General features: G+C 51.2%; 1 protein-coding gene across 1 annotated transcript; it reads left to right on the forward strand.

Moving 5' to 3' along the window:
- Positions 1 to 5,027: 5,027 nt before the first annotated feature.
- On the forward strand, positions 5,028 to 5,481 carry ColSpa_08685 (uncharacterized protein; the record flags this gene model as incomplete). Its single annotated transcript, XM_049274897.1, is given in 2 exon segments — positions 5,028 to 5,456; positions 5,476 to 5,481. The coding sequence occupies 2 exon segments, from the start codon at positions 5,028 to 5,030 to the stop codon at positions 5,479 to 5,481; spliced, it is 435 nt and encodes a 144-aa protein (XP_049130854.1).
- Between the last annotated feature and the right edge of the window lie 21,955 nt (positions 5,482 to 27,436).

Here is a 27,436-nt window from a genome sequence, read left to right on the forward strand (position 1 = left end):
CCATCTCGGCATTCAGCCAAGGGCATACTCTGCACCACCTTTTGAAACTTCTGAAAGACCTCCAGAGTGTCGAAATTCTTTTGCCGTTTCAGAATCTGGTTAGTACATAAGTAACACATAAAGTTCAAGGTGCTAACCAGAGACCATCAGGAGGATATCCCAAGCCAGTTGACTGTGCACTTGAATCCATATGAAGCCAGTGAGCTTGAAGTATTCGTCACTGAAACCAAAAAATGCAGGATATTTGTCGCTTCTGAATGGGGCTCTTGGACATTCCTGATTTGGGCGACCTGTGCTAATCTTTCACTTAACTCGGAAATGGTCGAGTGGATACTGAATTCCGAGGTCTTGCAAACTCTCCGCAAAGTGGCAATGCAAGAGGAACGGAAGGCGCCACAGCTTGTCGGTATTATCTTAGCCGTCGTAAGCTTGTATCAACATCTGCGAGTTCTCAGATCGTACAAGACTCACAAGGCTACGTGCGACTGTCAAGTCTGTGCTTTTGATGGCTGGTTGAGTGGCAATCATGTCGTTCCACCTGACTTTGTGAACGACATGACGTTTGCCCTCCGACAGGCAGTGCATCAAACTCTCAAAAAGAAGGCACGGTTTTATTTCAAAATACCTATGCTCAAATACTGGAAGCAGTCTAACTTAGGGAAGCCAGACGATAGGTTGGTAGAGTATTTCATTGACAGAATGCATGGAATGGATCATCCTAGTACGAAGAAGAAATGGTGCGTCGGTGGAGGCTATTCAATGATCCCAAAGCCTTTTTGTGTCAGGGCTTTGAAGGAAATGGGCTGGTGCCTCTACTCTGTTCCTACACTGCATCCTGCTGTAACGGAAGAAGACGCTAACGTTTTTAAGGCTTGTAAGATAAGACTTCCTCGTATATCTGATTGATCGCTGACGTATCATGACAGTGCGAAGCCTCCCGATCCCCGATAAGGCAAAGATCAAGCAGTGGACTGACTTTCTTAAAATCAACTTTCGTGAGCCTCATCACCAGTTCAATAATAGGGGCGACCATTGGGCAGGGGGTGTACTAGTTACGCAGGAGGACATGGCTTGTCAACGGATCAGAAGAATGGTTATGGGTACACTAACATTCGACTGGATGGCAATGGATCCTTCAGACAGAAAGTATAACGTTCCGGTCAACAACAAGATCTGCAGACACAAGGAATGTGTTAACGATGGACAATATGGAGGGATTCACGAGCCTGAGAGTTGAATCTTTCGATCAGTTGCCCACGCAAAGTTGATAAGATCAGCATTACCACCCTTGACAAATAGCTGATCAACAGCCCAAGTCAGCAGCTATCCGTTAAGAGTTCATCCCACTAACGTATTTCTAAATCCATTGACTATGTGATTACCCGTATTGCGCAAGCAAGAGAGTAGGTTTGGTTCCCTCATGCAAATACTCTCGGCCAGAGCGGGCATGATTGCGGTCCCCTATTTATCTTCCAACCCATCCAAGCAATTACTTTCATCTATAAGCCCAGTGATTTCTCTGATTTCATGAGCGCCCTCAACTGCTCCAGTATGCCAAAGTCTCAAGTATTGCTCCCCAGCGGCCCACAATTTTTCATGTGTTCTTAGGCGGGCATGGAAACGCTCCAAGTCGGCTTCTGTGAGTGACAGGTTCTTTCCTACGTCTGCTTGGCCAATGGCTAGAAAACAGAGCAGTCCTACGAAAGGACCGCTAATTCTCTGCAACTTGCGGCCAAACTGGAGTTGATTACGAAGCCTATTCCGATTGTGATCAGTGAATTCGCATTGTTTGTGCTCCAGGATCTTGTCCAATTCGGCAGAGTCCACTCTCTGCCTGCCCGACTCTTCCTTGGTACGGTCGAGTAGCTGAGCCATTTGCAAAAGTGCATAGTAGTGCCACGTTTTTGCGCGACCAGCTTCGCGCTCGCATTTGTCTGCGAATTGACTGATCAGTGATAGCGATCCGTAGGCACTCTGGCTCGCATGGCATAGCTCTTGAACTCGTGGTGGATCAAGTAGGTGATTGTTAGACCTCACTGCCTCGACGAAGCTCCTTATTGTCTCCTTGCTCGTGACCTTCTCCAGTACATCTTCCAGGCTGGGTTGTTTTGTAACGGAAGTTCTAGGCTTTTTGCGGGAGGGTTTCACTGACCCAAGTGAATATGATGAAGTCCTCTTGCACTGTTGTCGACCCGACCGCCTCTGGCTACTTTCCTCACCCGAGCCTTGACCCGAAGATACCTTAGCAATAGAGGTTTGAAACCGCTCCCCTGCTTCATCGCGGTACGGTGGACGTCGTTCCTGCGCAAGTATGGATGCTCCGCACTGGGTCTGGTTCAACTGTGCGCCTTGTGGAGAAGCCAGCCCTTGATGGTTTAGAACGGGATCCTGATTCTCAACATCGAAAGCTTGCTGAATGTACTCCGCAGCCTGGTGCAGAAGCGATTTTGAGCGGGGTTCAATAGCTGCAAATTGTCGGAGCTTGTCGTGGATCGCGGATAGTTGATGGTGCATTGTGGCCGATTTTTGTTTATGTCTCTGAAGGTGTGATGTTGGATCTCTTGACAATGACGGGCAAATAGGGCAACCTTTGTAACCGTGCTCCTGGATCTGGTGCGAGCGCATCTGGCTTTCGGGAATCTCTTGGTCGCAGTGCCAACACGGCTGAGTGTCGTGTGCATGTTCCTCGTGGCTGGTCCTTAGAGCTTCGTCAGGGAACCCATCGTTGCAGAAACGGCATGGAAGCCACCCATGCGATTCGATGACATGGAGATTGAGGTCACCCTTAGACCTGGAACATTGGCACTCTGGACACGATTCGGTCTGGTTGTGGACTGTCCGAAAATGCCCAGGTAGCTCTACCGAAGAGAAGCCTTTGTTGCACAGAGGGCAGCATAGTAGTCCATGTCTATCTTGGAGATGCTCGTGAAGGTTTGTAACCCGTTCGTCGCAGATTTCACAAACAGGGTGGCTCTCTTGATGTTCTCGGAGAACTTGTGGGTTGGGACTCGTTAGGCCACAAACATCACATAGAATCCATTCGTGTCGAGCAGTTAGATGCATCTGAAGACTATCCGACTGGATTCTAGTTTTGCATTCCGGACAGGGTTCCGAGCTGTGTTGGTTGAGGACGTGTTCCATGTCGAAGGATTTCCCCGGAGGACAGGATACGCACGTTCGGATATCGTGGACCCGAGCCAGATGCGCGTCTAAAAGGTAGCTTCCCACGAAAAATGCGGTGCAGAGTAAACAGCGGTCCAATCCATGGTCAGTAAGAACATGGTCCCGGAGCTCGATAGCTGTGTCCCAAACGTCGCAGGTATCACAAGGCGTCAACCCATGGTCTTCCTGTAGGTGATACAGGAGAAATTCATCAAATATGATGTTATTGCATCCAGTGCATTCGGTTGCAGGATGTGCGGTAATGACGTGGGTCACCGGGTTGTCGCCGCCGCAATCGTTGCATACGATGAGGCGGTGCGCTTCCTCGAGATGATTGATGACGAAAGCCTGATCCATATCGCACAGTGGACACTGGTGGTAGTTCTGAATGTGATCATTGTGTTCTGCGGGTGCTCTGAGTGTTTGACAGTGGTGGCATGTACGATAGTCGTGTAACTTCGTAAGGTGGTCGCCGATTTCGTCTAGTTGTTCTCTTTCGTCGCATTCCGGACATATCGTCTTCTGGTGTTCTCCCAAATGCTTGGTAAAATCGTCCGAAAGCACAACGACTTCGCAGATGTCACAATGTTTGAAGTGACCTGGGAGTGGCTGAGGGATCTGAAAGTATGGAGATTTGTCGTTGAGCAAGAAGAATGTTTGTGGGAAGCCCTCGAACTTCTTAAGCTCCTTTGACTCGGCCTTCAAGAGACAATCTTTAGCTTCCTCTAATTGCCACATCTGGGGCCAGCGATGTGGTTGAATGCCATTCCGCTCTCTTTTGTCCGGATGGCATACGAGTGCTGCTCGTCGGTATGCCTTTTTGATACCTGTGGCATCGTACTTCCCCCACGTGAGACCGAGCGCGTCAAAAGGGCTGAAGAGCATGTTGGATTTCTAATTTGGTTCAGAACTAGCCACATCACGGAAATTTACCGGAAGGAGACACTTACTCTGATAGTATGATCAAAATGCACGATCCTGCGGGCTGAACCAGGTCACACGGGAGCTGAGGGGATGTTGGGCCTTCAAGTACTCGATTGATATCCTGTGCACGGGCCACAGTAATTCCAGGAATCCTTATGGCGTAGGACTGGCTGCGGTGGATGTGATCTTCTGCATGCTAAGCGCCGAGTAGGCACATCTGCATAGCTAATTTCACCCCCCGACCTCCCGCTTTACATCGGGGTGGGTGCGAGGTGTCGCATTTGAAAAGATATTGAAGCCCGTGTCTGACTTCCCTGAAAGCCTCTTGCGACAATGAATCCCTGATCAATGTGCTACCATGCTGCCGAGATGGATTGCCTTGACCGTGTTTACAATGCTTTTCGGTCTCCTTCCAGACGTCTTCCTCGATGATTTTCGGCATTTCGTTATGTTGTGTGATTGTACACGGGCAGCAGTGGGTCTCGTGAGACTCAGGAGCGTCGACTGTGACAACTATTCTTCACAAGCGGGAGGGCGGCCGACGTTGAGAAGTAGGGAGTGCAAGATGCGGAGTGTACCCTACAGACTGCCAACTGACATATTGTGTCGCGTCAGCATCTGGTAAGTCGCCTTCAATGTCGTCGCCTACCACACGCAGAAAGAGACAAGTAGTTGCATCAAGGTGGGAGGGGTGCTTGTGGATCTATACTAACAGCCCCAGTGGATGGGCCCGGACGAACACCCACCAGAAGTGGACGTTTACGCCCGCAGGTATAGGCAAGTAGCCGGCACGTTTCAGAAAAGTCTAGATTGGATTTCAGCTTATTGTCATCTTTTGTTGTTGCTGTTGAGAGTCAGTTGGGTGTTTTGCGAAAGGGGCGTTACCGAGACGCGTGGCGCGACACTAGTGGACCCACTTTCGGCGCGTCCCGGTGTGAAACATGCAGGCGGAGTCGGACACAATCAACGTCGCGTCCGACTCGGGGGAGGCCAGCGGAACGGAGCGGCCACCGCGACGGATACGCAAACCGACGACCAAAGTCCGACTGAACGAAGGAAACAAAGAGATTACCGACAATGGAAGCGCAGAGCCGAGCGATCTCGGAGGAAATGGGGTGCGGAGGACTACCACCAGGGGCGCGTCAGCCGCGAGAGGAAGGACCAAGGCGACCGAGGACGACGACAGAATCCTGCTGCTGGACATGGGAAAGCAGATGAGGGAGCTTCACGCATCCCTCCAGGTGGTTTTCAACGCATGGAAGAAATCGGAACTGCGAAACAAGGATATCCAGGCCGAGCTTCGACAAGTCACGGACGAACTTCGGATGGCAAACGAGGAACTCGGATCAATCAAGGACGAGCTGCGGACGGTCCGCGGCGACCTGCAAGCGTTGAAGGGACAGGCTGAAGACGATAACACGAGGACGCACGAAAAGCTCGAGGCCTTAGCGACTCTGGCTTCGGCGCGTAGCGATCCCAATCCATCCTACGCCGCCGTTGCCCGAACCCCCCAACCGGCCAGACCAGCGATGCACGGACCCGTATGCCCGGCGCAACACCGCCCAACGTGACCGACACTCTTTACTGCACGATCGATACCTCACGAGTTGAAGCAGAAGATGACAACAAGCCCAACGCGGGCACGATCAGAGCAGCAGTGGAAAAGGAGATGCGAGCGGACGGGCATGCGGGATGGCGGTGTCAGGCCGTCACCGTGAACCCAAGAAACGAGAATCTCATCAGAATCGTCTGCCGAGACGACGCTGAACACCAAATGGTCAAGCAAATCGCGCAGACGAAGATTGCCCCGGGTATGCGCGTCCGGGACGACGACCTGTATCCGATCAAGGTAGACTTCGTGCGATGGTCGGCAGTGTGGGAGGAGAAAGGAAAGTACAGAAGTGAAGCGGCAGAGGAGTTCAGCAAGGAAAACGACACCACCGTCGCCAAAATCGTATGGCTAAGCGACCAAGAAAACCCGAAACAGTACGGATCGATAGCGGTCTACTTAACCAAGGCTAGTGACGCCAGAAGGCTCATCTCAGAGGGCTATTTCCACGCCGGTAAAGAGTCTAGAAACACGGGAATGTTCAAGCCCCAGTCTCAGACACATCAGTACTTCAAATGTCAACAGATTGTCCGACACAAGGCAGAGAAATGCGAGAACAGCCTAGTATGTGGGCGGTGCGCCCAGGAGGGCCACCACCACAAGGAGTGCCGCGAAACAGTACTAAAGTGTGTTCCCTGCGGTGGTCCGCACGAATCCTTCAGCAAGAAGTGTCCGAAGCTCTACCCATCTCTTCATGAGTAGAAACCTTCAGATCCTTCAACTGAATGTAAAGAAACAGGATACAGTACATGAAAGCCTGATGAACGATGAGCAGCTGCAAGACTTCACAATCATAGCAGTTCAGGAGCCATAGGTGTGGAAGAGAGAGGGCAATGTCTTGACGGTGCCGATGCGGCATAGTAGGTGGACGAGGATGCTTCCGACGGCGTGGAGAGAGGAGAGACGATGGGGGATCAGGAGTATGCTGTGGGTGAATAAGGAGGTTGAGGCGGAGCAAGTGCCGATACCGTCACCGGACATGACCGGAGCCATCCTTCGACTCTCGGGTCGTCGAGTGCTTGTTTTGTCGGTGTACGCTCCGGCACAAGAGCCTGAGATGCTTCGACAGGCGTGTTCCCTGTTACGGCAGGCAATCTCAGGAGCCAGAAGCGGCACGGGCGAGGTGGTGGACGTGATCCTCATTGGAGACTTCAATCGGCATGACCAACTATGGGGAGGGGACAACATCTCAGCGAACAGGCAGAGAGAGGCGGATCCGATCATCGAACTAATAAACGACTTCTCCCTCAGTAGCCTCCTGCCAAGAGGGACGAAGACATAGCATAAAAACGACGCGACAACGACGATTAATCTGTCCATCGCGTCGGAGGAGTTGGCGCGGATGATAATACAATGCGCGGTGCACGAGACAGACCATGGCTCAGACCATCGAGCGATTAAGACAGCGTTTGAAATTGTGACGCCGAACACTAACAGCAAGGCCCGACTTCTATTCAAGAACGCTCCATAGAAGGCAATCAATGCCAAGATTGAAACCACACTACAACGTGTTCCCTCGGGAGGTACCGTGCAGCAGCAGACGGACAGGCTCATGTCGGCAGTAGTGGAAGCAGTAGAGGCGTTAACGCCCACAGCTAAACCGTCTAGGTATGCAAAGAGGTGGTGGACGGATGACCTCACTCAGCTGCGGCGGATCCACACATTCTGGAGGAACCGAGCGAGGGCGGAGAGACGGGCCGGCCGCTGTCCGCCAGATCTTGAGGAGCGGGCACGGGCAGCGGCGAAGCAGTACCACGACGCAATCCGACAACAGAAGAAGCACCACTGGCACGAGTTCCTGGCCGACGATACGAACATCTGGAAGGCAGCCAAGTACCTAGGCGCCGACAAACGTGCCTCGTTCGACAAGATCCCCCAGCTTACCAGAGCAGACGGTTCAAAGACGGAAGAGACCGGGGAACAGGCGGAGGAACTGTTGACTGCCTTCTTCCCTCCGCTTCCGGATAGGATCGACGACGAGGGGCAGCATCCACAACGGCCGCCCGTGCCCTTCCCCGAGATTACGTTAGAAGAGGTGGAGAGACAGCTGTTTGCAGCGAAATCGTGGAAGGCGCCCGGAGAGGACGGGTTGCCAGTAGCCGTGTGGAAGCAGACGTGGCCCGCAGTGAAGCATCGGGTTCTCGCTCTGTTCCGAGCCTCGATGGAGGCGGGAGAACTGCCTAAGCAGTGGAGACACGCAAAGATCATCCCGCTGAAGAAACCGAACAAGGACGACTACACCATCGCGAAGACCTAGCGACCTATCTCGCTGTTGTCGACACTGGGGAAGGTGCTTGAGTCGGTGATGGCCGAGAGGATATCGCATGCTGTCAAGACATACGGGCTCCTGCCTACAAGCCACTTCGGGGCTCGGAAGCAGCGATCGGCAGAGCAGGCTCTGGTTCTACTCCAAGAGTACATCTACAGAACATGGAGGAAGAGAAAGGTCCTCAGTCTAGTCAGCTTCGACGTCAAAAGCGCATACAATAGGGTGTATAAGGAGAGACTGCTTCAGAGACTCAAGGCGAGAGGGATCCCGGAAAAGCTAGTGGCGTGGGTGGATGCGTTCTGTTCGCACCGGACAGCAAGCATCCAAGTCAACGGCCAGGACTCAGAGGTCCGCTCCCTGCCTCAAGCTAGGCTACCTCAAGGCTCACCGCTATCACCTGTCCTATTCCTTTTCTCAACGCCGATTTGGTCCAGCACCAAATCGATGAGAATGGAAAATCGCTAGCATTTGTTGACGACTATACGGCATAGGTCACCGGACCATCGCAAAAAGCAAACCAACAAGGGATTCAGGCCATCATTAACCGAGCCCTCAACTAGGAACGACGAAGCGGGGCAACATTCGAAACAGACAAGACGGCCATCATACACTTTACCCGTAACTGGCGACAACCGGAAAAGTACTCAACCTTCGACATCAAAGGTGATACAGTCAGGCCCAAAGACCGCATAAAAGTCTTAGGCGTAATCATGGATACCAAACTCCATTTCAAGCAACATATTACACAAGCGGCATCGAAAGGCCTTGAAGCCGTACTGGAGCTCAGACGACTAAAAGGCCTATCTCCGTCGACGGCAAGGCAACTCTTCGTGGCAGCAGTAGCGCCGACAATAGACTATGCGTCGAACGTCTGGAAACACAGGTGCAGAGCAGCCCAAATAAAGGTCATCAACAGGATACAGAGGATTAGAGCTCAAGCAATCATTAGAACCTTCAATACAGTGGCCACAGCAGTCACCAAAGCAGAAGCAAGTATACAGTCAGCCCAAGAACGATTCAAAAGGAAAGCAATCAAGTTCTAGGTACGTCGCCAGACTCTGCCTACGAGTCACCCGCTGCGACACATCAGACCTCAGAGCTTCAAGAGGCACATCTCGCCTTTCCAGAAGATAGCCACAGCATACCAAGACCTACCAGTGGACAAGCTAGAGACCATCGGAGCGTTTCCACAGCCACCGTGGGAAAGCCGAATCCATACGGTAATGGAAGAAGACGGCGACAGGGCGAGCAAGGCGACCCAGACTAGGTAGGCCGTGAGGGCTGCAACAGGCAGCTCAGCAAGAAACGGAATCGTGGGCCACGGAACAGCAATACTGCTCCCTTTGTCACACAAGAGAAGCGGCTCCACGACGACAGGATCAACCACCATCGGCCCCAGGACGGAGCAAAATCCATATACGGCAGAACTCATGGCGATAGCAGCGGTGCTAGAGTCTCTTTCGAAGAGAGTCCATTACCTCGCCATCTACGTTTTCTCCACCAACAAAGCAGCCGTCTTAGCAGCAGGAAGACCACAACAACAATCAAGCCAACAAGAAATCCGTCGCATAAACGAGGCAACCAAGACGCTCAAAAGTGAAGGCAACAAGGTTACAATTTTCTGGCTTCCGGCAGAAGTAGAGTCCAACCTCAAGTAGGCAGCCAAAACAGCGGCAAAAGAGAGTACGCAACTAGGGAAGACGCCGGGGAAAAAGCCAGCGAGGGCCTATTCAACTACCCTAAGACACGCGTTAGAGAGAATACAGAAGTATAGCAGGTTACCTGAAGGTGTAGGAAAGTTCTCGAAGAGGGTTGATGCTGCCCTGCCAGGAATGCATACACGGCAACTGTACGACTCCTTTTCATGGAAGGAGGCCAGCATGCTGGCCCAGTTACGGACAGGGATAGCTAGGCTCAACTGGTACCTGCACCAGATTGGGGCGACCACCTCAGATCAATATGCATACAGACAAACAGCAGAGACAGTCAAGCATTTTCTCTTCCAGTGCACCCAGTGGACAGCACAACGCGCACCGATGACCCAACGAACTGATACACACAGAGGCAAGCTATCATTCTACCTAGGCGAAAAGGCAGCTTCCGACCCCGACGATTGGTCGCCATGTATAGATGTTATAAGAGAAACAGTGAAGTTTGCCATGGCAACTGGACGACTCAATAGGCAGGTCAACTAAAGACAAGACAAGAGCGACACATCATCGCACAGCCTATACTAACCACCGACTCACCCCATACGCACCTCGTGCCACCGACAGCAGGGCTCGCTTCAGCCGCCGAAGATAGGGACCTGAACACTTGGAGGAATTGGCCCCAAGAATACCTGCTACTAACCCCACGAGAAACCTAACCCCACGAGAAACCCCTCCCCCGCCACCAAAAAAAAAAAAAAAAAAAAGAAACCCTCCCCCCCCAAAAAAGTTTATTAATAAATATCGGAAGGAGTAATCAGTGACACGGACGGAAATGGATCTTGCTTATGGGCTTAGCTGAGACCAGGGTAGACACTCAACAAGGGGAGCATTGAAGATAGATACAAGAGCCCTTTATGGCTTAGCCAGGGCGTAATAAACTCTGTGACAGATCTTCAGTATGGTCAGCAGTGGCATAATGAGTGGGGATAAGTGCGGTTGTATTGCTTAGAGTGATCTGCTGACTTGCAGGAGATCTATATAAACGAGTGGTATCTATCCCTTGTAGGGCAATCCTGGCCCGACTATGCCGTTTGGCGAGTAATGAATGTATCGGGTCGGTTTTACTAAAGTGAGGGTATCCCAGGTTCTGTCACTCTGCCTGCCGGCACGTTTCACTCGGTCAACAAACCCCCGCACCCCACGTTGTCGACAGAGCGCCTCCCATATGGTGCCTCAGGCACATGGGCGAGTGACCCGCCATACCTGCTAACCTGAAGTAATCACCATAAATAGAAGCGAACAAGCTCTTTGTCCATTACGGCCTTCTGTCAAGTTCGTAACTGACTAATCACCTAGTTGGAGATGACGCAGACAGCATCTCCAGGCTGCACAACATGGTGGGTTACGGTTCGCAGCGGGAAGGCCAGTGTCGCTTCTTCACAAAGCCAGGCCTTAATGCAGACGGCGCTCGGGTCGTATGTTGCCCGCTACGGTGCACTTGGCATCGCTTACTGGTAGGGAGGGCCGCCGAGCTGCAGGATACCTCATTTTCAACCACGGGTACTGACAGAGATTCTGATGAACAAGGCTACAATGAGTGGAAGTCTTCGTCGGACGAGCTTGTCGTAATGGGATGTCTTGCCATGTTTGACCTGGCTTGTCAAGAGATTTTTGCAAATCACATCTCCATGAAGCTGCTGTTGGAACCCCATTTAGCTCGCTTAACGTACAGATAATACTCCTCCAGTCTGTAACTGTCTGTTCTTTGAGGCTGTTTGTGATCGCTGAAGTGGTATCTAAAGGCTTCGCAGAACCTGTATGAGTGTTTTGGGCATCACACCACGTGCTCGCGATCTTCAGACCTCACAAGTGGCTGATCCGGCATACTTGCTGGAGAATGTACCTGGATTCCTCCATTGCGATTGATTTGCAGATAATCTAGGGCAGTGTTCAAACTACGGGCCCATACTCCACACTTTCACAACCAGGAACTAGACCCTGATTAGGGCAGAGGTTTGAATACAATACACCCATCGTCAATGGCATCCTCTTGAACTTCGAGGCCAGTCATAGGGACAAGGGCGAAGGAACTAGTCTCAGGGTTGAGGTCTCCATTGCCTACTGAGGAGCGATGATGATTCCAGGGCATCCCTATGAGCTTTAAAGCCTCCATTGTGCCCTCCATTCTCGCAGAAGTCTATCGTCCTAATCATGCCCGACCCGTGTCAGTGATGGTGTGAATGTAAAAAATCTGTCGACGTTCCGTGCTCAAATTTCTGCAAATGGTGTGGCCAATATTGTCAAACATATTAATACACAGAACACTCTTTCTGCACCATGCATCATCCAAGTCCTCCTCCTCCCATCTTTCCGCCATGGACATCTTCTTGCCCGGCCTCACCGGCCTCACCGCGACACTCCAACAGCTTCTCAACGGAAACTTGGATGGCTACGCCACTTTGGGCCTATCGTCATCGATGGAGGGCCGGACGTCACCCACAAGTTGCGTTAGAAGGCTTACCTCTCATGTAGGGTTTGATGAAGAACCTGCACCCAGCATCCAACACCTGACTGGCTTGGCACGCGACCCTCCAACAGAGGGTTTTTTCGTTTTGTTTTTTAATCTCCCAGCCGCATAAGCTTGGCTCTTGGGGGTGCTGCGAGGCAGCAGGCGGAATAATCTGCAAGGAGACAATGGTGGTTGGCGATATGGCGATGGCGATGGCGATGGACCAACAACAACAACAACAACAACAACAACAACAACAACGAAGAGGGTCAGGTTGCGGCAAGGATAGGCGGTGGCATGCCTGGTAGTGAGGCAAAGCGAATGTGCTCATGTCGGTTACAGGCAGCCAAACCCCCCGTTGCTTTCGGGCTGCGTATCAATGGGTGCATGTCAAAGGGGGTGTACTTGGGGTATGTCGAATGAGTTCAAATCCCTGGTGGGGTACCTCGACGACTTTGAAAAGCGGCAAGTTCCTGTGCAGGACCACAGGAGGATTCGTCGACATCTACTTCAGTTAATAGCCCTTCCCAAGTCTATGACACATACTTAACGTCCTCCAGCTTCAAAGGCCGATGTTCACGATCCCGACGACGCATACGACATGTTTGATGCGTGGGTTTCCGGCCAAGCTTTTTCCAAAGATGCCAGCTCCTCACTTGTTAGTGTTGAAAGCAGACAAGGAAGAAGCATGGCCCAGCTCAGCCCCGATATCACGGCTAAAAAGAACCTTCGGTTTACTACTTGGGGAGAACCGCTGTATTTCTGGTACCAGGGGCACCGTCTCACTCTACGATGCACCCATGACAACGCAGCATTGTTTCCACGCAACACGATGTCAATTTCGTGCATCGGGTTTTCTTCACAGGTTCTACGGGACCTTATTGAAGAATGTCGCGTCGAATACCTAAGGCATTCTGAGAACAAAACCTCGATCTTCGAGCACTACAACAACGGCTTGAAACGAACAATCACCCAAGACCTCAGGCCAATTGATACCGTTATCATGAATGAACAACTCAAGCAGAGGCTCCTCAAGGATATCCAATCGTTCCTCGATCCCAAAGCTCGGTCCTGGTATGCGCGCCGTGGGCTGCCATATCGAAGGGGCTACTTGCTGTACGGCCGCCCTGGAACCGGAAAATCCAGTCTTAGCATGTCCGTCGCCGGCTATTTCAGACTGGATATCTATGTTCTCAGCCTTGCGGCTTTGAATGATGGTCAACTCAGTGCCTTGTTCAGGGAGCTTCCTCAACGCTGCGTTGTCCTACTCGAGGATGTCGACGCAGTTGGCACAGCCCAATCCCGTGTATCTGACGCTGATAACTGCGACTCCATATCGGAAGATTCACAGAGGTCACCAAAGCCAAAAGGGACTGTTTCGCTATCCGGGCTCCTCAATGTTCTCGACGGCGTCGCGTCACAAGAAGGGCGTGTACTCATCATGACGACAAACCACGTAGAACATCTCGATGAAGCTTTGATTCGATCTGCCCGCGTTGACAAGAAGATCGAATTCCAGCTTGCAGATGCTGATGTTGTCAGGAAATTCTCAACACTGTGTTCAAGCAGTCAGAAGAGGAGCTGCCCGACTTGCAGAAGCGAACAGACAGCAACAAGAAAGCCCAACGACTGGCAGATCAGTTAGCAGAACAAGTACCGGAGCTGGAGTTCAGTCCTGCCGACATATTTTCCTTCCTCCTAGCTAACAGAGACTCGCCCTCAGGGGCTGTGGCCGAGATAGATGGGTAGGTTTCCCGTACAAGAGGGGAAAGAGCGCTAAGAAGGGGGGACTCATGGGTTCAGAGTGATTAGTTTTGGGGTGATCTCTATGCTGTACTCTTCTCTTTGGTTTCGCCTTCTTTGAAATTAGCCCAACTATTTGTCATTCGTTATCAAGCATACAGACAGCAGCTATCTCTCTTTAGTTAGATACGCAACTCAAGCAGACTCCCTTCTTCATCACCTCGTTATTGAATACAAGAAAACCACTCGTGCTACAACCTAGCTCAGAGGGAAGTATCGTGAGGAATTCATCGACCTTCTCAAAAGGGGGAGTGCAGGGTACGCAAGAGCCCGAAGTTCAACTACGGTCCAATAGTAAACACCGGGCTGTCCGGCCCATGGCTGGCTGGGGCTTCTGGTGCACTCTCTAGTTCATGCACGCACGACGCAACTAGACTCCGCTGCAACATAGGTTGGTTATATGTAAGGCCCACAGGTGCTATCCAGTCAAATTTGTAATTAAACCTTGGAGATCTCAGAGATGTTTCTCAACAGAGAGACCCAAGTCAACGACCCAACCAGATTTTATCCATCAGGCGGTGGGACAACTATCAACTTAGCCAGGCAAGGATAGCCAGGGGGTAGACAGATTGGGAGGTGGCCGGCTGGGAAGACGGTGATCAAACCAAAGACCTGCCGGGCCCGGCAGGAGTTCCCAGACTCCTTCCGAGATACTAGCGGTACTGGGCCTTTGTTGCCGACAACTTGTGTGGCCTTGAGTCCCGTAACCATGACAGAGATATCTGACTGGTCCCCTGCCGAATTCCATAAACATTGTAAGGACCCAGGTACGGGGTTCTTATCTAGATCTCTCAGCGTTTAGTAAGTACGTCTATTGCGCAAACTCTGAATACCTGAGAAGACTTGCAGCGGGCGAGCATGGCAAAACAAAGGCAGGGCCTTTCCATCGCCCACAATCCTGAGTTTTATCCCATCGAATGCGGAAAAACGTCGAAAAGAAAGGACCCATTTTTACTCCGCACTTCCGTCGGTACAAGACGCTACGTCATTTACCCTTGTGCTTTTTTAACTGCTGTCACTACCAGAACTATCATTTCAACCAGTGTCGCGATGTCTTCTAGTGATTCTAATGCTTCCGGCGCCTCTGTGGCCACCGATACCTCCGTACGGAGCTGTATTTTTGTTGAGATCCTTCCGGAAGACCTCGAAGTCGGCCGTCCTCCCGACTGTACGCCAGAGCGGTGCGATAACAGCACAGTCCGGCCCCACGAGCCTCCGGCTGAGCCTGGAGTGCCGGGCTTTTTTATACCCTTTGGTGTACCGGGCCGATCCCGAGATATACAAGAACTTCCGGCAGCCCCCGTTAGACCTTTTCCTCCAGTACGTTCCCCGGGACCTTGTTGAGCAGTGGGCCCAATGGACGAATGCGGCGCCGCTCTCAAAGGTAGGCCCCCCGCCTAGACGGTCAAGGGTGTACGAGTGGAGAAAGACTTCTGCCGATGAGATCTACCTCTTCTTAGGAGTTTTAATCTATATGGGGATACATAAGGAATCTGAATTATATGGATACTGGTCAACTCAGCAAGAGAAAGAGGACCCTATCCATCCATTTGCCCGGTTTATATCCCGGGACCGTTACCAACTACTGGCCCGGCGGCTCTGGATATTTGATACCTCTAAATTACGACCTAGTCAGTCAAACCAGGCCCAGCGCCGGCCCCGGGATAATCCAAGGCCGGATACGTATCGGAAGGTCAACGAGTGGTCAGCCTATATCCAGGAAACTGGAGACTCTTTCTACGCAGCCGCCTCCGACCGTACTGTTGACGAGGCTATGGTCCGGTTCACAGGCTGGTCTCTTGAGACAAGAACCGTCCCGAAGAAGCCGATCCCAACCGGCTTTAAGATATGGATACTTGCCCAATCGGGCTACTGCCTCCGGTGGCTCTGGCACGTACATGGAAAAGGCCCGTACGGGCTGGTCCCACAGGCCCAGCCGGCCCGGGATGATGAGTCCGAAAAGCAGGCCGTACTAACGCCAACCCAGCGGGTAGTTACTACACTCGTTGCCCTACTTCCAGCTGCAATTTACCACGTCTTTCTAGACAACCTTTTTACTTCTGTTCAGCTCTTCCGGGTCCTCCAGAAGCAACAGGTCGGAGCGTCCGGCATTTGCCGGAAGGACAGCGGGATAGATGAGATCCTAGTTGCTGAGAAGGAGGCTGAACGCCGGGGTATCCCTTGGGGAAAGATACATTATATCCCTACTTTAGATGAGGAGGTATGGCGTTATAACCGATTTCCTATAGGCATCTCTATACTAACTAGTTCTTCTTTTCATCCTAGGTCAACCAGTTCACCTGGAAAGATAATGCCCTTGTGCTCTTTTTAACAACAGTCTTCCGAAAGGATCTACCGGTGCCAGTACCAATAGACGAGTATAACCACAAGATGAATGGTGTTGATATAAGTGACCAGATGAGGTCCTATTATCAATGGGGCCACCCTATCCGACGAGGGGGCTGGCAAGCTATTGCTTGGGATTTCCTGCTATAAGTGATAGTTGTGAACAGCAATCTGCTGCAGCTCTGGGGCAAGCCTAGTTGGCAACCTATTAGAAACCAGTATCAATGGCGGCAACTGCTTGCAGCCCAGCTTATTCAGCAGTTTGGACCATTAGCAAGAGGTCGCAGACATTCACGACCTCAAGAGCCAGGAGATAAAAGGAATACCTCTATTCCTTGGCAACAGCATCGTCAGGGGCAGAGAAAGTCATGTTCGCCATGTTCCTATTGTAGTAATAAGGCAGCATTATCTCGCCGGGCCTTAGGCTAGATATCTGGGAATTACCTCACAGGGCTACGTAGATATCCCATCGGGTGCTGCTGAACCCCATTTTGCCAAGCTCCAAAATACCCACTTTTACCATTTATTGCCCCGCATTCAAAGGGGTACTTGACGATACGTCATTCATCCCTATGCTCTTTTGCCTATTATCACCACTATTACTACCATTTTGATTAATGCTATAATGTCTTCTGGTGATTCTGATGCTTCTGATACTTTTGTACGCAGCTGTATAGTAGTTGAGGTCAACCCAGAAGACCTTACTGCTACCTGCAATTCAGACTGTACGCCAGAGCAATGTGACGCAGCAACAGTCCGGCCCTGCGAGCCTCCGGCTACTGAGCACGGCCTTCCGGGCTCCTTCAGACCCTTTGACGTGCCAGCACGGGCCCAAGAGGTACAAGGGCTTCCAGCAAGCCCCTTAGACCTATTCCTCCAATACGTTCCGCAGAACCTCGTGGAGCAGTGGGCCCAGTGAACGAATACGGCGGCGTTGTCGTCTAAGGAGGGCCCTTTACCTAGAAACGTCAAGAGTATACAAGTGGAGGAAGACTTCAGTAGACGAGATCTACCTCTTCCTAGGGATTCTATTATATATAGGGATACATAGGGAATCTAGATTATCAACCTACTGGTCAAACCAGCAGCAGAGGGAGGATCCTATCCACCTATTTACGCGGTTTATATCCCGGGACCGTTTTCAACTACTGCTCCGGCGACTACGGATATTCAACAGTGCAGAATTCCAGCCTGGCCAGCCTGGCCAGCCCGTCCAGCCCAGCCAGGGCCAGCGCTGGCGCCAGAGCCAGGGCCGGGATCGAATGCCAGATGTATACCGAAAGGTTAACCAGTGGTCGGCCCATATCCAAGAGACTGGGGACTCCCTCTATACAGCTGGTTCAGATCTTACAGTTGATGAGGCTATGGTCCGATTTGAAGGTCGATCTTTTGAGACAACAACGATAAAAAAGAAGACTATCCCAACTGGATATAAGATCTGGATCCTTGCCCAGTCTGGCTATTGTATACGGTGGCTTTGGCACGTACACGGGAAGGGCCCATAGGCATTAGTCCCCCAGGCGCAGTCTGCCCGGCCAGCTGCTGGAAAGCTGGCCCAGTTAACACCAACGCAGCAGGTAGTAGCTACCCCTATTTCCCTACTTCCAGCTGCAACCTACCACGTCTTCTAAGATAACCTCTTTTCCTCTATACGCCTCTTTAGTGCTCTACGGAAACAACATGTTGGTGCTTCTGGGACTTGCCGGAAGGATAGTGGGATAGATAAGATCCTAGTTGTTGAGAAAGAGACTGAAGGACAAGGTATCCTCTGGGGTCAAATACACTGTATCCCTACATTAGACGGGGAGGTAAGCTGCCTGCCCGTCCAGCCCAGCCCAGCCAGCCTACTGTCACAAGCAGGTCAGGACAACCAACTGCGCCACAAAGCAAAAGCTTCGGTAATGATGCACCTGCATCATTATCTCCTGTTCTGCAATACATAGTCACGTAACCGATCGGGTCGTAACACCTACCTAACTAGTGAATAGGCCAACCAATTCACCTGGAAGGATAATGCCCTTGTACTCTTCCTGTCAACTGTCTTCCAGAGCAGCCAAGAGATTATTCGTAGCCGCCGCCGCCCAGCTGGGGATACTGCTGCTAAAAAGGCTGCCCGGCAAGTGTTTGGCCCAGACGTCCGCAAAGACCTTCCAGTGCCTAAGGCAATCAATGAATATAACCACAAGATGAACGGGGTTGATGTGAGTGACCAGATGAGGTCCTATTACCAATATAGCCACCCTATTCGCCGTGGGGGCTGGCAGTCAATTGCCTGGAATTTCCTGCTGGAAGTGGTAGTTGTGAATAGCTTTCTACTACAGCTCTGGGGCAGCCCTAGGTGGCAGAAGGTTAAAACCCACTACCAATGGCGGCAGCTGCTTGCAGCCCAGCTTATCCAGCAGTTTGGCCCATTAGCGGGCGGGCAGCAGAGGTCACGGCCTAGACGGCCTACAGACAAAAGGAATACCTCTATTCCATGTGAACAGCATAGGAAGGGGTCAAGGAAGGTTCATTCGCCTTGTTCTTATTGTGGCAGTAGTAAGCTGCAGCCTCTAGGCAAGGTATCTGGGAATACCCTCACTTTGCAGCAACAACAGCAACAGCAGCGTAGAAAAACCCGGCAAGGCTGCTTAGACTTTGATGTACCATTATGTATGAAGGGGGATTGCTGGTACCTCTGGCACACCCAAAATCTGTAGTAAATAGAGGTATTGGAAATCCTACTTTATGATTGGAAGAGCCTAATAGGCTGGGAAGTCCTTATTGGCTCTACCCCAACTCTTGGCAAAATGGTGTCCAGCAGCACTCGATGGGATACTCGAAAGGGCTGCTTAGATTGTAACGTACCTCTGTGTGCCAAGGGAGATTGCTGGTACCTCTGGCATAACCCAATAAGTAGGAAATAAAGGTACCAGAAAACCTGACAGGTTATTGGTTGAGTCCAGCAGTTTTGCGAGACCTGATTGTCGTTACCCGGCAGCAGGGGTTTTTGACGTTTTCCCGCACTCGATGGGATACCTCAAGATGGGAATGCTCACAAATTCCAAAGCCAACCAGATCTAGTAAGGACTGGCCCTGAGACGACGGCTTTGGCCAGGTCGCAATAATGCTGCACCTGCAAGATGTTAGTTCATCACGCAAATCATGTTACCCGCAAGCAACAGGGATCATGTTGTTCAGCTAGCCTTCGAGCAAACAAGTGCTCCGATCGCCCTATGCCAACTCCAAACTGGGTAACACGCAAGCAGGTCCCAGAGAATCCAGTGTCGCAAGTAAGCGTTTCCAACCTTTCGCCAGATCATGTCTGATAAGTCGAAGGAAACTCCTTGCTGCGACCGTCGAGATGCACAAAAAGGAAACGTTCTACAAGTACCGAAGATGAAGACCAGGGCGTAATTCTCAGTGGGAATGGACTTAAGAGACAGATGTCCGGCTCTCCGCGTGCCGACAAGACATCGGTGCTCTCGGACGTTTGCAAAGCGCAACCGGCAGCACAGCGTGTCGAATCACCGAGCTCTCGCGGACCCAGCCCATCGCATGCTCCGGTGCAAGAGGAAAAGCGGCGACGGCGCGCGCCGTTGGCAAATGTTGCGACCGAGCCTGCTCCACATAGCGTGAAACGCAGACCGAGGACCAGGCACAATAGCTCTATACAAGCCACGCCTGAACCCGTGCTGAGGAGTTCGCGTCTAGCAGCTTTGAGGATTAGAAACATGAAATGATTGTACATTCGCAAAAAAAAAAACCCCCCGATAGTTCGACAGCCGAAGGTGCCCACGAGATACGGAAACAAAGTGACTCAAAACAAAAGTGTTGTGTATATGTAACGAGTTAGAGCACACCAACCGGCACATGGGAGAGCGAGTAAAAAATGGCTTGAACAGCTAGAATTTCAGCTCTCAATTGAATCGTGTTCCCCCAGAGGGCTATCAGGTGAAAGGTCACATGACATACTAGCCACGTAGCCTAAAGTGTGACAACCCGTTGACGCGGACAACCGGAAAGCACAAAAATTAATGAGTGATTTGTCCATCCCTCCCCTGGTTCATGCACGTATGCCACTAAGGGTTTGGGTAGGCCCCTCGGCCAGTAGATATATCAAAGGGTCAAATGCGATGTGACCAACAGGATGGCAGCCGCCATAGCGGGATAGTCGTCTGGAATGGCAGGCATGCACCTATACCTAAACAACGGGCTACTTGCGCAGTTCGGCAGGGGCGGTGGGGCTTCTCTGTCTCTGGGCATGGCGGGCACTGGGGCGTTGGTGTAACAAATCGCACAACGGCGACAGTCCACCTGCTGCCCCCTCTTTGCGCCGACCACACCCGACGAGCCGTCCGCACAACCTGCCGGCTGGTCGTAGGATGCGATATTGGTCGATTAGCGTACCAGGGCATCTGGACAAGGGGCCCTGTTCACGTAGTCCGGAAGGGGCGGGCGTATGATTACCACCCTTTACGTAGTAAGCACTCCGCTGCAAAGGGGTGGGCACTCTCTGGCCTGTCCGTTACTCATCAAGTGTCTAAATCGATATGTCAAATGCTTCATACTTATCGCGGATGTCACATTTGGGTGGGCCACGTACATCGTGTGGCAAAGCTGTGGCCGAGGCGTTCTAACGCTTGTGCCCATCAAATAGTATGTCTCCATCAATTCTGGCAGGGTTTTCCTATGCACAGATCTTCCTCGGCCACCAGTATCCAATCGGATGCTCGCTCACCTTCTTCCCGCCAAGGCCCAACAAGCCCACCGCCTTCTTTTCCTCTCCCCCTCAACCACCATAAAGCAAGCGAATCCTGCGCCCGGGCCGGCCCAGCCTCCCGCAAGCTACTGAAAATAATCAAATCTTGGCCTCGCACCCAGGCGTCATTTTTGCACTCGAGTGGAATCCCTTTCACCTTGATTAGTTGTGCCTACACTCACTGAAACCCTGGTGCAACGATGGATTGTTGCTTAGCATAGGTTACCCTGCCGAGCTGAGGCCCTCCACGTTTGGGCATCGCGCTGTGGTGCGGATAAATTAGCACTCCGTGTGCACGAGCCACTCAACACGTTCATTTCATTTCTCTGGGCTTGTAATCAGGACCCAAAGGTGCCACAGAAGCTCACGCAAGTTTCGCCCAATTTGTACCGCTGTCGCTGGCCCCCTTCTCGGTTCATCAGGTCCCTAATAATTCGTCTCGTATCGACGCGGCGCTGAATCCACTCGAGTCGAAAGCCTCTCGAGCTTCTCCTGGTGGGTGCATCTGAATCTGGCCTTTATTTTGCTCGGAGTTGGAATCCAAGGCGCGTACTGACTGCGGAACGAGTTCCAGTGTAGCTCCGCCCAGAGAGAGGGTGGCACTCAATGTCCACATCCTGAGCAGCTGCTGCCATTGCCGACTCCGACGAGACGTGCGGACCTTAATATTACAGGCCGCGCACAAGGCGACTTAGCACCCCATCATCGAGATCGTCACTTCCCAACGACGACGTCCACTGGGCCCCGTGCCTCTTTCACTCAGCGTGCCGACAAACTTCGACAATGGCTGCCCATATGCCTCGCGGATATCGCTCCATCACCGAATACTTTTCCCGCGATGATCAAGCCGACGCAATTGTTCGAGCCGCTGCTTACCATCGCAAAGACTATTGTCATTCTGTGATATGGTTCCCGCCTCGCGAACACGTCGGAATTCGTCTGTCGATAGCAACGCCCTTCAAGCGGATGTCCAATACGGGACTGGGCTCCCTCGATCGACTACCCCTCGAGCTCCTGCATAATGCATTACTACATCTAGACATGCATTCTCTATTCAACTTTCGACAAACAAATCTCAGGTCGAGACAGACGGTAGACTCTCTGATACAATATCAGATGGTGGTCTTGCATGGACTGAACCTTCTTTGCGCCCTGCTACGAACACGACTTGCCACCCGCGTTTCTCTGTTTGACTTTTACGACGCATTATGTACCAAGGCTTGTACTCTTTGCGGCAAGTTTGGGGGATTTATATCCCTCCTGACTTGGAATCGATGCTGTTTTTTATGCCTCCAAAGAGCTCCGGAAGCTCAAGTGCAAACTCTTACCGCAGTCCGGAAGCAACTCCACTTGACAAAGGCAGAAGTAAACCAACTGACGTCATTTAAGTCTTTGCCTGGAATTTATTCGATGAAGGAATCCGTACACAAATCTCGCATCACAGTCGTTTCTCTTCATGACGCCATTTTGGTTTCCGGACAGCAACCGTATGCACTAGCGCAGGCACATTCAGTGAACTTGGAACGATTTCAAAAATACAACTTCATGGGGTCCTGCGCACTACCTTACTATGATAGACGAACCGGCAGAGTCGAACACGGAATGTCATGTGCTGGGTGTCAACTTGCTCTCGAAAAAGACATCATCGGCTCCAGGGGCGAGAAATGGGCTTTCGAGGCTCGCGACATGGTATATGCGCAAGACGGCTTTTTGGAACATTTTCGGTGGTGTGAACAGGCACAGCTGCTGTGGAAATCGAGTGACGAAGGTAACAACCGGCCAACCGAGCTACCAGAGGCTGCTCGGAGAGGAGGCTTCTTCAATAACAGAGACTGACAAATATATTAAGACTGTTCGCCCATGTATTGCGAACAAGCCGTCTACAATGGTACAAGTAAAAAGCAGCTAGGAAGCGGACAAATCCACAGACTACCCAACCTACATCTACCATCCCAATGCCGCTCCACGGTTTACAAGCCGTGTTTCACTCTTCTACAACCTGCCCGTTTTGATCCGTATATTTCACTGGCGCATCTGGCTTGACCAAGTGCCTTGAACAGTAGTTGGTCGAATCCTTGCCCCATTCTTTTCTGACTGGATTGCATTTGACGTTGGTTCCCTGGCGTTCCGGGCACTGGATGAACTCCATCTCCTTCTTGCAGCCGCATGTATATTTGATATACTTGGATGTACACATCTCTTGACTAATATGCTGTCTCAAATTAGACCGGGCTCAGTTACGGGATTACTGCCTTCTTACGGTGTTGGATCGTTGAATGACTTGTACAGGTTTTGTTGACGATGAACACAAACAACCAACGCAAGGAATGGCTGCACTAGAGCTGTTGGGAAACCCGGGCGGTGTTAGTGGGTTGTCCGGTTCGGGGCGTTTGATTTTCGAATGAGAGCCCAGATTGATTGAACTAGTCCGATGCTGTTACTGTGTAGATGTTGCTTGAGGAGGCACAATTTATAGCTGTTGAGCTACACATTTCCCAGGAGCCTGCTGGAGTCGTTTGGGAGTCTTCAATGTTGGCCACAAAGTGTCCGGAGCCATTTTTTGGCTGCTCTCCCGTCAGCCAAGATAAGGGCTCGCCCATCAATGCAGGCGGTATAAGCGCCGGGTCAGCTTGTCATGGCTTTTACCATTTGTCCATGACTTTGTCTATTGTTGCTAACCCAGCTTTTCTTCCCAATTCGGAGAGCGAAGACAACTGATGTAACAGTTCCGCCAAAAGTGGGCTTCATGGAGTTAAGCGTATTTACGGGGCTGTGCTCGAGACGCGCGCCTGGAATAGTTTGGGCCAGGGCGCTCAAAGCAGAGGTTTTGGCGCTAAGATAGCCATCGCATTGGCTGTAAAATTCTCCAGCTGAAATGTGGGAAGTAGGTTGCTTCAACTGGCTGGGTTTTAATTAGGTGGAGGGATTTTTAACTGGCCAAACCGCATCGAATCCTCTAACCGCCGGGCAAGCGCCGGGCCAGGCCTGAAGAGGTCGGTCCTTCATGGGCCAGTTTAACCGCTGTTCTTGGACCAATTGTAGCCAGGGGGTCTGACTGGGCGCGACACCCCCTCGCGATCCCTGTGAATTCAAAGTAGCAATCTCAGCTCTCCACCGCAGCTAGAGAGCTACCCTGACATTCGAAACTCCGCCCCTCTCAACAGAAAAAGAAAAAGAGGGAAGTAGGAGGCATGGCGACGACGATACATAAAATCTCGAAAACACATATGTACGAATGCTGCATCTCTCCTGGATTTGACTTTTCTTCATACGCATCTGCTGATATTCTTGTAAAGACGGTGGTCCAATATTGATAATGTCCGGCCATCGCACTATAAGCTCGCCCATGCAGCCGACCATACTGTCCATGGAAGTGGACGATGATGATTCTTTTGAAAGCGAATACCGACTTCGAATCGAAAATCAAGTCAAATATGTCGTTATCGCCCCCGGAACCTTTAACAGAGACACACTTTCGTTCCCCCTTCAGTCCCTGTCCCATCTTCCTTACAATGAGGAATGGACCGTAGCCAACATCTCACGAGATAGAACCAGCGGCGACTTAAAAACCTCCCTTTCAAACCGAACACTGGCTGGCGTCAAGTGTCAATGGCATTCTACTAAGGTTGATTGTCTAGAATTGGAGAAGACCAAACAACTCACGGCAATGGCTTTCGAAACCTCACATTCGACCCTCACAATCAATCATCCATCACAAGCCACCATGATCGCCAAAATAGCCCGATTCGAATGGGAGCTGCCTCGCATCGAACAAGAAACGAGAGCATATCAATCACTTGAGGGCTGCCGACTGGCCCCACGCTTCCTCGCCCACGTGCATGAGAATGGACGAATCATGGGGTTTCTATTGGAAAAAATAGAAGGACGCTGTGCTGCCTTCCAGGATCTAAGCATCTGCGAAACCGCTCTAGGAAAACTTCACAAAATGGGATTTATACATGGGGATGTAAACCGATACAACTTTGTCGTCACGGAAGAAGGGGTGAAACTACTCGACTTTGAACGTTTTCAAGAAAATGCTACCTCTGAGTCAATGAGCAAAGAAATGAGGAATTTACGCGTGGAATTGACCGACGAGTCAGGACGCGGTGGAGGTTTCATTTTCCATGGCGATAGCAACTGACGACGTCTGTCGCCCTCATTCATCACTCGTACGCAATACTAGTTTTGTATTCGCTTTGTACACTGTTGCCTTGGGGTAGTAGTGTACTAACAATCTCACGAGATATCAAGACGGCCGTTGTCTCCAGTTCTTCGCAACTAGGTAGCAAATAAGCAACCGTCACTCTACCGTCTCCTTGTCTTGCCTCTCCATGATCACCCAATGCTGAGTCACAGCTGGCTCGCTTTGATGCAGCCTTTTTGCAATCCATGACCACTCCTTCCCTCTTCAACGTATACACGCAGACGCTCCTCTTCCCAGTCTGTTCAACGGCGGCGCCTAGTCCTTTTAACGTTTTCCTCAAGACTGTCTGGACTGGAGGAATGATCGGAACTATGACAGCCATTTTTGATGGTGTTTGTTGTATTAGACCTCATGGTGAGTTGCAAGTTCACGGCCTGATACTAGTATACCGGAATGGGTGTCCAATTAATATCTACAATTCCTAAATGATACCTTCCTTCACGATCACAATATTACCATCCCCATTCCTGTCAACGACATGACTTTGAGAGAAATCTTGAGTCTTGCTGACTCGTCCGTAGTGCGGGCATTCTCTACAGACAATGTCTCCGTTTCGACGACGATCGTAGCCATCTAGAGTAAGGCAATATTGATGTAAGGCAATATTGATAAGAGGCACCGCAAATTTTGATTTGTTGTTTGCAGCCCTTGGCAATGCAGGTTCGCCGTACATGAACATTGTTAAGATGTCCGCACGCAGAGCATGAGCCCTTTCCACTTGATGATTTCATTGCACTACCCGGTCATTAATGATTGATTGATTGATTCCTACTCGGTTATGAAGCCGCTCTTATACCAGCAGCTATGCCCGGAAAGCGGGGTTTGGCAGACAGCCGAAGCGTCGAAGATGAACTGCGACGCCCCACTTCGCCCTGTTGTTGGATCAAGGCCAGCTGCCCCCAAGCTCCCCACTATGCTGTCTATTCTGTGTGTTTATGCCCTCTGTTGAAGAGTGTTGTCCTCCTGCCTGCTTTCTCGCTTTTGTGTTGCCTTCTAGAATGCTACTTTTGCGTCCTCCTGCTTCGGCTCTGTCGGTGCTTGCCACCATGTGCGGTTCTGCATACCTACAGTCTCCCCCCAGCACTCAGCTTTGTCTATTTCTCTTGTCCGTATCCTCCCAGACTCGTATGTACCGTTTCTCAGTTGTATCTGTAAGTGCTTTTGTTGCCTCCTGCCGGGTTCCTATGTGGCCCTGTGTTTCTTGTCTGTTGACCACTATTGCCGTCCACCACATTGGCCCAAGCTTATTCCACGAAGCACAATGCTCCACTGACTCCGGCGTGTTCGGTTACTGGGTATGAGAGCTCCCGCACAGATTCTGCAGACATTGTCGCGCGTTGAAGGGACACCAATCCTCCTTCGCAAAAAGGGCGACAGAGAGCCAATCTGTCTGTGGTCTGTAGTATTGTGTGGCACCGGTCGTAGCATGCCTGATGTCTGGTGCTTTCTCTATGCTGGAGGTGATACTGTTCTGTCGGACTTGTCGTCGTCGTTGTGGGACGTTGCAAACATTGTCGGGGGTGACAGGCAACCCAAAACCTGTCGGTGGCAGTTGTGTTGATATTGATTGTTTGGGCGCAGTCGTTGTGTTTTGTGTAGCGGCTCGTGGCTCGCCCGCGGCGGTGGCGATAGTGTCGTCTATTGACACGTCGTCTTTTGCGGCTTGCTCTCGAAAATTTGGTGGTCAGGGCCTGCTCTGCAGCCACACGTGGGCCCCTTTGAAAGCAGAATCAACACCGAGGATAGCATTGTGCCCAGAGAGGCCTTTGTGGCTGCGAGCAGGCGTATTTCGCTCGATTTAATGCTGTTTTTCAAAAATTTCGTTCTCGCTGTTGTGGATGTTTTTGTTTACCCGGTCATTAAGCAAGTCTTCAAACGACCAAGTTCTGATATCTTACTGGAAGACGGGCCTACGGAGCGCGACCTCCGGTCTCGGGTACCGTGTCCTGTCTTACGTAAGAGGTCATCCTCTGCCCCTTTCCCTTCGAGTCAGTACAGCCAGCGTCTCGTAACTTAGAAGAATCAAGCCACCTCACGCACTTACCTAACAAAATATGTCGTTGAATGGTTGAGGTCGAAAATCTTAGTTCGTAATAATCAACCCTCAGCGGATCAACAAGACTGCTGCTTTCGAAGCATTAAATAAGTTAGCCACTAGCAATTTCTACCCAAAGAGTTCAGCGCTTAATCCAGTCTAGAGCCAATTTTTATCGC

The sequence above is a fragment of the Colletotrichum spaethianum genome (genome assembly GCF_022836535.1).
Source record: "Colletotrichum spaethianum MAFF 239500 DNA, contig24, whole genome shotgun sequence".
Classification (NCBI taxonomy): domain Eukaryota; kingdom Fungi; phylum Ascomycota; class Sordariomycetes; order Glomerellales; family Glomerellaceae; genus Colletotrichum; species Colletotrichum spaethianum.